Genomic DNA, 10,377 nt, shown 5'->3' with positions numbered 1-10,377 from the left:
AGGGTGAAACAGACCAGTCAGAAGCTTCACATCATGGCTGATGTGTGAAAAACGTACGTGGAGGAGAAATCTTTCGTGAACCGTGGATAGAAATACACCCATCACCCCCCTTTCAGTTGCCTTAACAAACATGCCAATAAACCTCTTTTTAGAAGTATCTGTAGCTTAACTGAGTTTTATGATTGGGAAAGAGTTTTAGAGCCCTCCAAAAGTCAAGAATGGATGTGCTTCTTGGTAACAGGGGGACTAGGACCAGTGGCTCCTGGTGAGCAGGACACAGAGGCTCGGAAGGGTCGTTTTGTTGATTTTTTACAAGCTGGATTGGGACAAGTGATGTGTAGACAGATGGCAGTCGTTGATGGAGGGAGGTTGCCCACCCCTCTGGGAGCCTCTGGTTCCAGGACAATCGATGACTCTGCAAATGGGTCCTTCCATCTCTATGTATGTGGTTTAAATGGCTAAGAGTGCTCCTTCCAGAACACTCTTAGCAGAACCCATTCAATTCAGTTTCTTCATTCATTCAGTTTGAACTTCATCTGTACAAGAGGCTGGCCTTCGTTCAGTCTTCTTTCTTCTATCTATGCAAACAACCAGAGAGTTCTACCAACCTGGTGTACCTCGGAGCCACTGACTTTTTAGGCAGCTGGCATGCAATAAATATTGAGTTGATTATGTTTTTGCTTATCCAACGTATCCCAGGCAGGGTTTTAAGTATTTGGAGTCTCTGACCACCATTGAGAATCTGATGGAAGCTGGGGGTCTTTTCCCCAGAAAAATGCCCGTAGGACACACATGTGAGTGTTTTGTATTGGACTGAGGGGTGTTTATGGGCTTCTGAAGTGTATCTCAGGCACCTCTGGGGGGAGGAGCTGGCTAGGATCATGGAACTAAGAATTAAGGATCCAGTTCAAGTTAGATACCACCAACTGGTAATGTCTCCAAGCTTTGGGTGGTGGCGTTTTCCCTAAGCACACTCTGTTGCTTGGATCCGTGGGTGCAAGAATGAAGACGGTGAGATTGTAATTCAGAGCTGGGCACGGTGTGAGCATACGCATAAGGAGTGTGTGAACTGCGGTCACTGCTGGGGAAGTGTTTGAAATAAATACGTGATCAGAGCTAAAGTGTAACCAGGAAGGGTAGGCAAGGAACTCACGAGGGGATGGACGGGCTTAGAAACTGGGTGAGGGACACAGGGGTTGCTGGTGGCTGGAGAACATGTTTTTGTTTGGGGTTGCGAGTGGGAAATTTTCCTGAAGGATTGCTGGAGTGGGTCACTTCTGTGTGATGACAGGGCTCAAGACGGGAGCCTGACAGTGTGTCAGATGCCGTTTAGAATGCGGAAGCTTTCCAGGATGCTTGTGGAAGGGGAGGAGAGAACCCTGCAAGACGCTGGTAAGATCATCAGTTAATCTGGGTTAAGGACCTCTCCTGTCTCGGAGGGAGAAAAAGAAATGTCTAAAGTTGCATCTTTCGTGGAAACATCTCCATGGCTCAGTGGGTGTTCCCTCTCTGTCTCCTACTCCCAAATAGGCATGTGCTGGGGCGTCAGACCCACCTGGGTTTATGGCCACTTACTGGGGGTCCCAGCCCCTTGTCTCAGCCTCCCTGCCTTCTGTCTTGAGGCCGAGTAAACGTGGAAAATTATTTTTGCAGAAGTTTCCACTGATTGTACTGGCTTCCATCTGGGTTCCCTGTGAGACATTGTCGGGACCCTGCCTGCCCTGGTGCCTGTCACGTCACCAATGCCCAGTAACTCAGGTTTCTAGTCCCTTGGCTCCTTTCTTGCCCAACACCTGTGGCAGGAAAAGATCCCTTGGGGCTTTTTATGTGGCTTTTTCATTTACCTGTTTCGTATTCACTTTTTGCAGGTGCTAGAAAGCAAAAAACCAGGAAGACCCGACTGAACCCAGGCACCGAGTTCCAAGGGACTAAAATTTTAAAAAACTGTTATTTTTTCAGGCACTCCTCTGTTAAAAATATCAAGTTAAAATGATAAATCAGCAACAAAAGCCCCAAACCCCAAACCCCAAGAGCAGAAAGAAAAACTTCAGCGAGATCGGGGTGGTGAGGTGGAAACCCCCAGAACGCTTGGCCTTCCCTGCCCGCTCTTTATCAGGGGGCGGCCGCGTTCTTTCTTAGGCCCAGGGAAGTGAGTGGATCTAGAAGGGTCTTTGGATTCCGGCCTTCCCAGCGCCGGGCTCTGGGAAGAGGAAGAGTCGTGGAGATCCGGCCGCCCGAACGTGCGTCTTGCGATGGAACGAGGGGGACGCGCCCGCGGCGGCGGGGACGGTCAGCATCTCCGCGCGGACAGAGCCCACCCAGCCCAGGGCGCGCGGCCCGGCTCCCAGAGTCGCAGATCCGGGTCTCCAGGCCAGGTTTTCCCTCCAGCCATTCCCGGCCACGCCGCGCGGAGCCGCGAGCGCACGGAGAGGGATGTCTTCATCGCCGCCCGGGATGGAGCGGACCCGCCAGCCCCGCGGGCGCTGAGGCGCGGGGGTCCCTCCGACGCCGCCCGCAGCCGGCATGGCTTGAGCGCTCCCTCCCCACCCCCGCGCGGCGCCCACTCTCCAGGCGCCCCCGCCCTTTCCGGGTGCGCGCGCACGAGCCGGCGACCGGGGAGCCGTGCGCCCGGCAGCTCCCGGGGAGAGGCTGGCCCGCGGCGGCGGGGGAGGAGCTGGCGCCGCAGCCGGTCCCCTCGGGCCGCGCCCCGCCCTCCGCCGCCACCTGCGCGGTCCCCCCCCTCCCCCGGGCTCCGCAAGCCGGGGCCGGGGCCGTGGGCGCTCTCGGTGCCGCAGCGGCGGTGTCCTGCGTCCGCCAATTAGGAGACTCGGCGTTCGGCTCCGCGGGCGCGGGACGAGCGGCGCGGCCCGTGCTGGCGAGCGGAGGGGGCGCCCGCGCGCGTCCCTGCGGCCGCGCTCCCCGCGCCGTTTCAGGAGGGGCAGGGAACTGCCGTGACTTTTGAGGTCCGACTCCTTCCGGCCGGCCTCGCGACGCGCCCGCTCGCAGCGAGGCCGGGGCGACCCGCAGGCCCCGAAGGCTCCCGGCGTGGGGCTGGGGCTTGGAACGCGTCCCGGCGCCCGCGGCGCTGTGCGCGCTGGTGAGTTCGCTGGCGGGGTGGGGTGTCCCCGGCGCGAGGGGCGGAGAGGACGTCGCGCTCTGCCCCTTGGCCCGCCCCTAGAGCTGCCCCCACTTTGAGAGTAACTGGGACTTGAGCGTGACTGCGGAGCCGCGAGGATGCGGGCGCCGGGCGCGGGCTTCCCCTCCGCCGGGTGCGATGGAGCGGGGCGGTGAGCGGAACAAAGGCGCCCGCCCGGGGTAGCGGGTCCAGGGCCGAAGACCGCGCGCCGCGACGGCAGCCTGCGGACCAGGGTGGTGGCCGTGCTGCCCCAGGCGCGGCGCGCTCCCCGCGGGCGGGCGGCAAACCCGAGCCCGACACCTGCGCGCAGCTCCCGCCGCGGCGCCCGGACAGCCCCGCTCCCGGCGACCCGAGGGCCAGCGGCGAGCCCCTTGCCGGTGCCGCGGAGACACCCCCGACCCCCGGCCCTTCGCGGAGCAGCGGAGGCGCCCAAAGGGGCCGAGCGCCGCGAACTGAGCAGGCGTCTCCGGGAGCACTTCTGCACACCCAGCGCTTCCATGGGAGCGATTTCGCTGTCCCCCTGACCGCCCCGTCCTCCCCGCCGCCGGAGCATCCGCGCTGCGGGGCCGGGAGCCTCTGGGGGCCCCGCCGGCCGCCCGGAGTGTGAGGCTCGCACGGGCCCCGGCTGCCCTGCGCCTCGCCGGAGCCCTAGGAGGCGCGGGTCCGGGGCGAGGGCCGGCGGGCGTGTTTGATGGCTTCACTGAGAAGAGTCAAAGTGCTGCTGGGGTTGAACCTGATCGCGGTGGCCGGCTTCGTGCTCTTCCTGGCCAAGTGCCGGCCCATCTCGGTGCGCAGCGGAGACGCCTTCCACGAGATTCGGCCGCGCGCCGAGGCGGCCAACCTCAGCGCGCACAGCGCCAGCCCCATCCAGGATGCGGTCCTGAAGCGCCTCTCTCTGCTCGAGGACATCGTATATCGGCAACTGAACGGTAAGGACACGCGCCGGCGCCCACGGGGCTCTTCGCGGGCGGGCCCGGCACCCTGAAATCCCTAGGGCCCTGCGCGCGGTGCGGGGGAGCCGGTCCCTCCCGGCTCCCGCGGGCTCCTCCTTCCCCTTTCTGCCCTGTCTGGGCCAGAAGGCCGGGGCTGCTGGAAAGAATGACCCGCTTCTCCTGTGGCCCCCTGTAAGTTTGCTTTTATTGTGGGACCGTGTCGGTATAGCCGGCTCCCGGCCTCCGCGTGTGGGCACGTTACCTGGAGACTCCCGCTGGAGTGCAGAAACTAGTGGCGCGGCCGAAGGGGACCGGGGACGCTGGCCGGCTGACTTGGAGGAAGGAGCTCCTGCAGCTTCGCGTTCGGTAGGGTCAGACAGAGAGGGACACTGGCGGGCTTTCAATGTGTGCAAAGTCAGGGCCTCGGGTCTGGAGCTAATGTGCTTGGGCAGTGAGTTGAGGAGTGTGTCATCTCCCCGGGAGGCCGGCTGGACAGCTGATAACCAGGACCCCTCCCTTCCTGCCGCCTGGGTGGAAGCTGCTGTTAAAAACACACCTGGTTTCTCACCAGAGAGCAGCCTGAGGGCGACTGTTAGCAGCTCCTGGTGGGCTGGGGAGGCAGCGTTGCAGAGTGTAGCAAGCGAGGCGGGCCATCCAATTAATGGCAGTTCTCAGAATCTGCCCCGTGTGAAACGTTCTCCTTCGTGCTTCTGGAGAAGGGGGGAGACTTTTGATGTGCCCTGGCCACATCTGGCCCGGGGACTGTTAGGTCACTGGACACTTGCTGTCCCCAAGGCCAGAGTGAGTGTCAGCTACCTGAGTCCAGGCAGCTCCTGGGGGGTTCATGGGGCTGGCATCCAAGGCAGATCCCAGGCTGCTGCCCACCCTCCTAAGCTTTTTCCAGAACCACTAATAATCATGAAGACCATGATAATAATAATTGGTGTAATGCTTGCTCCCCAGTGATCCCTGCTCGGTCCTTCCAGGTGGGATATGGTCAGAACTCTGAGCATCATCTGAAATATCGCCTTGGTCTTCTTGGTGTCATGTCACAAGTGTCCAGGGGGTGTTTTCAACTTGTATCTGCCCTGGGTAGTTGCAATCCCCAGTGGTATCTAGATAAATTAGAAGCTTATGGGGTGGGCCTTTGATTCTACTCAGACACCTGCCAAAGACCCACCCATAGGACCCAAGATAGCCTGGGTCTCACTGTTACGCTGCACGCAGGGACACAAGTCGTTTAGAATTGGTTTCAGTTAGGAAACAAAATTTGGTATAGCCACACCCCACATGCCCTAAAGAGGAATAATAAAATCTAAATGGTATTTACTCAGTGCACACACATGCAGGGACTCCTTTAGTCTTCCTAGCAACCCCAGGAGATAGGGGCCGATATGGCCTGCTGAGTACCGCGCTCCATCCCCTAGCCAGGAGCTGGGGCTGGGGATCGCACTTGGATGGTCTGTTCCAGAATTGAGGTTCTTAGTGCGGTGCGGCACTGGCCCGCCTCAGTCTGGCGTGCGTCAGAGTCGGTGGAGGGTGCGCTAAGTCACAGGCTTCTGGAACGCAGCCCTGGAGTCTCTGATTCAGTAGCTCTGGGGTGGAGGCCGAACACTTTACATCCGGGCTAGCTGGGGCCTGCACCACCGCCCACTGCCTATATGGAGCAAGCAAAGAGGAAAACCTGTTCACCCGTCAGTGCCCGCCGGTTGGGGTTGGGGTGGGAACTTCTGAGAAGCCGAGAGCCTGCTTCACGTGGCGGGTTGGGGGGTGTGTTGGGCTTCTCTGCATGTGTGCTCTTCTGTCATGTAAGCAGTCCCCTGGGGGCTGAGGGACGTGTCCGGCCCTTGGGGCTGGTTGGGTTGGCCGCCGTGCGGTGGGAAGACGGAGCTTTCTTAACTTGCAGCCTCTGAGGGGGGACTGGTGGGAAGACTGGCTTGAGAGCCTTTCCTGGGCCAGGAACTCCAGCTGGGAATCGGTGGGTGCTGTCTTCCTGGCTGCTGAGCGTAATTTGGAGCGAAGGGAAGCCCAGAGGAAGAGGGCAGGGAGGAGTCAGGACATGGGGAGAAGCCTCCTGTCCACCCTGACCGCCGGCACACCATGCCTGTCCTCGTCCTGGGCATTGTACGTCCTACCTGTTGATGCAGTAGGCCCGCTGGGGCTGCCTGCTGCTGGGGACGGGCGGCCGAGGGTGGCGAGGTCTCCTGGGACCTGGATTCCAGTGTCCACTTGCTCTGCAGCCTGTCTCTATCCCTTGCTCCTGAAGGAGAAGGAAACCTTGACCTTGGTGTTCTTTATTCCTCAGGAATTAAAGGTGGCCTGGGAGCACCAGGCATTCCATAGGAGCATCAGGCATCCCATAGGAGCAAGGCGACTGGGGTCCGGCCCTCCTGGTATGGAGTGGGAGATGACGTGTTCAAGGCTGCTCAATTTCTTAAACCTTCCTTTGAACCCTTAGGAAGTTCCAGCAGGAGGCACTCCTGGAGAGCTCTATCCCTCCCTGGCCGTGAGCACTGCTGTCCCGAGGGGCTGCTCACCCCGGGAACAGGTTTCCTTGGGTGTCCTGAGAGCCCCCCACCCTGGGCTTGGGGGCCAGGAGGCCCCAGGCTTCCTTAGAATTAGCCTCTCTGCTAAGATTCTCAGTGCCCAGATCCCGAATCCTGTCCTTGGAAAAACAGTTACAGGCTCTTGCTCCTATTGTGTTTTTCTTACTGCAGGCTGGGAACTCAGAGATGCAGGGAAATCACACGGCGATGAGTGAGTTAGGTTTTCCCCCTCCGGACTCTGTCTGGCCCCTGCTTTCCCATTCTTCCGGCAAGTCCCGCACTGCTGCCCCTGGGTGTTGGGCGGGACGCTGTGCCCCGTGCCCTGGGCCTGGTCTCTCGTGGTGGCGTTGCACTGATCACATGTGGTTACAGCTCCCTGCGTGGGAAGCCCCGCTCCCCAAGCGCCCAGCTTCCAGCAGCTCTTTCCTGAGGATCCTGGGCAAGCCTAGGGGCTGCTAGTCAGGGCCGGCCCCAGCCAGCAGCAGCCAGAATGTCCCAGGTTCCCACCTTGCCAGTGCCTTCTCCCTCCCCCAGCCTGACCCATCTGCTCAAAGGAAGGCCTAGCATTTGCCTTCGGACTGTGGCCTCCACAGGTCAGCCCCAGCCTTGGGGACGTCATCTGGGTTTGCTGTCCCAGCTCCCTTTCTGCATCCCTCCTTCCTTTAAAGTTCCGGTCAAGGTCCTTGCTGTGGTGTTGGGAGTGGGGTCGGGGGCGGGGTTGTGCCAGGCCACGTGTCTGGGCTCCTCCTGCTCCGAGTGCGTGAACTTTCTTGTCATACGTGTTCATGCATGTTCTCCTGCTTCCCTGGGTTTGTCTTTTGAGGCCAGAACTGGATGGTTCGCATTTCAAGGGCTTGAACCGTTTTTTGGACCTTTTAATACCACTTCCATCCTTCAAGCCTTAACCAATAGCACCTTGTATGGGATGTGGTTGGTTCATGGATGGGAGCTAGTTTTAGGAGGGAAATAGTCTCCACGCTGTCCTGGCTGGGTTGGACTGGGTCGGGCGGGGGAGGGGGAGGGAGCTAGAAAGACTCGCCTGGGGAGACCCAGTGTGAGGAAGCCATCTCGTCTCCACCTTGGCTGTGCCCTCGTGAGGCTGGCCTGGTCTTTCCCTGTCCTGACCGAAGGGCTCCAGTCCCTCCAGAGGACCTTGGAAGGGAAGCCGTTGTCTGGCATAGGGAAAAAAGCATTTCAGTATATTTTCTTTGAATCTGTGCTTTCTTATAACACAAATATGGTTTTATATTCCTTTTTTGGGGAGAAGAAAATTCATTCATATTTACTGTAGAAAATTTGGAAACTCTCAAAGGGTTCCATGAGAGGAAAATAATGCTGTGTTGAAATATTTTACGGAATGGTGGCTTCGTGGTTCAGGCCGAGCATTAGGAACTGCGGACCTGGGGACGGACGGATTTCTTGTGGAGATTCTCATGGGACTCTGCCCAGGACTTGTCCACTTCCTGCCCCTTCTGAGGACGTCATTTGCTTCTCTCATTTTGGAGCGGAGAAAGAGGTGACAAGCAGAGATGCTGTGTGACTTAGCCAGGAGGACACAGCCGGGGAAGGGCAGCGCCGAGATTTCTGGGTGTTTTCCCCAGCCCAGGGCCCTCCCGAGGAGTCAGGGTGAAGACAGCGTTTCCTTGTCTGCCCTGCCCCATGCCAGCCCCAAGCTCTGGCTGGCGACCCCCTCCCTCACCCACCCACCCCACCCCCGTGCGGTGAAGCCCAGGGCAGCTCTGTCGTAAGAGGAAAAGCGATTGATTCAGGTTTGCTTCCAAATTTAGATTTCAGAAGGATATTGAGCAGAAGCGGGGTGGCTTGGAGAAATTGACAGTCTTTGTGGGAACGGAGAGAAGCCAGAATGACCCGTCGGAGTCCTGCCCCCAGGCCGTAGAGGCAGATGGAGCTGGGGTGTGAGCTGCGGAAATCCCACGGGGGCCCCCGGGGCGCCGGCCTGGCACAGCCCCCCACAGTCTGACAGCCCAGGACAGCCAGGCAGAGGCCGAGATCTGCTCTCGGAGGCCTCCAGATGGAGTCACAAAGAGAGGGCTGGCATTTCGAAGGCACTTCTTCTTGAGGCCCAGGGTTGGCCTGGAGACTCCAGAGCTGCCTGGGACGGGCCCTGGCTATGGGAAGGAGGGAAGGGATGGGGAGGAGGAGAAGGCAAATGTTTGTGTTAGAATCAGTGGCTGCAGTGAGCGTCAGAAGGAGGTCAGGGCAGCTCGGGCCTTCACGGGGTACTCAGTCAGCAGAGCCAGGGTCTGGGCGCAGGGCGGGGCGGGCAGGCTCCCTTCCTTTCCCTCTGATGCGCGGCTGGCATCTGGAGCAGCTACCTGTCCTGCGGGATGGGGAGCCCTTGGAGGCGGTGTGTGCGACAGGCGCCCTCCTGGCGGGCTTGGCCGCCGCCTGCCCAGCCCCAGAGGTGGTGGGCAAGAGGCCACCATGCCATTCTCAGGGAAGAAACCCAACCCCCTGACCTTTGCTGTTGCCAAATCGGGAGTGTCCTTTGTGGACAGGAAGGAGGCTTGGTAATTAGAGCCAGAGGCGGCCATGGGAGGAAGGGGCCATGGGCGCTGTGAGGCTCATGGCAGACAAAGAAAATCTGGGATCAGATAGCAGGCAAGTCTCTTCTAAGAATATACAATTGGGAAAAAAACAGAAGTTTGCTCACTTGGGCATCAGGCAGACTGGATTGGATGACCGATTCTGGTACCTATTAGCTCCGTGACCTTGGGCAAAGCATGTCATCTCTCGACTGAGAAAGGGGGTCCTTGTAAGGCCAGACGAAATGGGACTCGGAGCAGACAGGCCAAGCCCCGAGGCCTGGTGTGTGGCAGCTGGGATCACGCACAGGCGTCTGGAAGGAAGGGACCCTGCCAGCCTGCCTCCGTCCCGTCCCGGATGCTGGGAGGTGTTCTAGCTCATAGCAGGTGCTCAGCAGATATTTTTGGCCTAAATGCACGACAGGCAGCTAGCCATGCTTTGTGGCGGACTGTGGTCATTGTTGTCTGCAATGTGACTCTCCAGAGGGACAATAGCAAGTCCTTTTCCTTCTCATTGCCTGGACTGTGAATTAATGGGGATCCGTCTCTCCTCCTGTGTTTGTCTGAGGCCAAATTCTGTTCCCTTCTTCCTTCTCCTTTCTCCCTCTCCCACTTGACTTACAAAGATGATGCCTTTGGGTGACGCTTGTGAGGCCTAGGAGAAGAAATGTGCATCTACACCTCGGACCCCAGGACAGCAGCTCACGTGTATTATGGGCACTGGCAGGCGTGGGCTGGGGACCAGGATACGGAGGGGGCAGACATCTGTGGTCTCAGGGGAAAGGTGCGTTGGTGGTCTTACCAGGGACCCATGAGGTCCTGGAAGAGTTGCTGGCGTGAGTATGGGGCTGAGGCCTGGACGGGCACAAGGGAGGTGCTTGGTCAGTGACTGTTGAACTTGAACCTGAGCACTCAGAAGTTTTGACAGGTGCACATTAGAACACGCGTGGTCAGAGCCCCACGCCACACCCCAGCTTCACTCTGCTGGGGGACCTGATGGGGAAGCAAGTCACAGACGATGGTCCGGGCCCAGGCCTGGGAACCCACAGAGTGGCCGGCATGGGGGGCAGCAGAGACAGAGGCAGAAACGTGGGCGGGGACCTAAGGGATGCCGCGTGGCAGGAGCTCGCCGGTGAGGTGGGGCTGGGCTTGGAGGAGCAGGTGGACACTGCTTGGAGTCCCAGGCTGGTTTGGACTCAATTCTGTGGACACAGGGA

General features: G+C 59.4%; 1 protein-coding gene across 1 annotated transcript in view; it reads left to right on the top strand.

Moving 5' to 3' along the window:
• The first annotated feature begins 3,827 nt into the window (after window positions 1-3,827).
• LOC111146240 (polypeptide N-acetylgalactosaminyltransferase 17) overlaps window positions 3,828-10,377 on the top strand; it is a 439,328-nt gene continuing 432,778 nt past the window's right edge. Inside the window, exon 1 of the mRNA XM_022501704.1 lies at window positions 3,828-4,065. Coding sequence (XP_022357412.1) covers window positions 3,828-4,065 — 238 coding nt within the window. The remainder of the gene's footprint in view (window positions 4,066-10,377) is intronic.

The sequence above is a fragment of the Enhydra lutris genome, unplaced genomic scaffold (assembly GCF_002288905.1).
Source record: "Enhydra lutris kenyoni isolate GAN:26980312 unplaced genomic scaffold, ASM228890v2 scaffoldscaffold13, whole genome shotgun sequence".
Classification (NCBI taxonomy): domain Eukaryota; kingdom Metazoa; phylum Chordata; class Mammalia; order Carnivora; family Mustelidae; genus Enhydra; species Enhydra lutris.
Note: the sequence above shows the minus strand (reverse complement) of the source record. Positions and strands in the feature narration are given on the sequence as shown.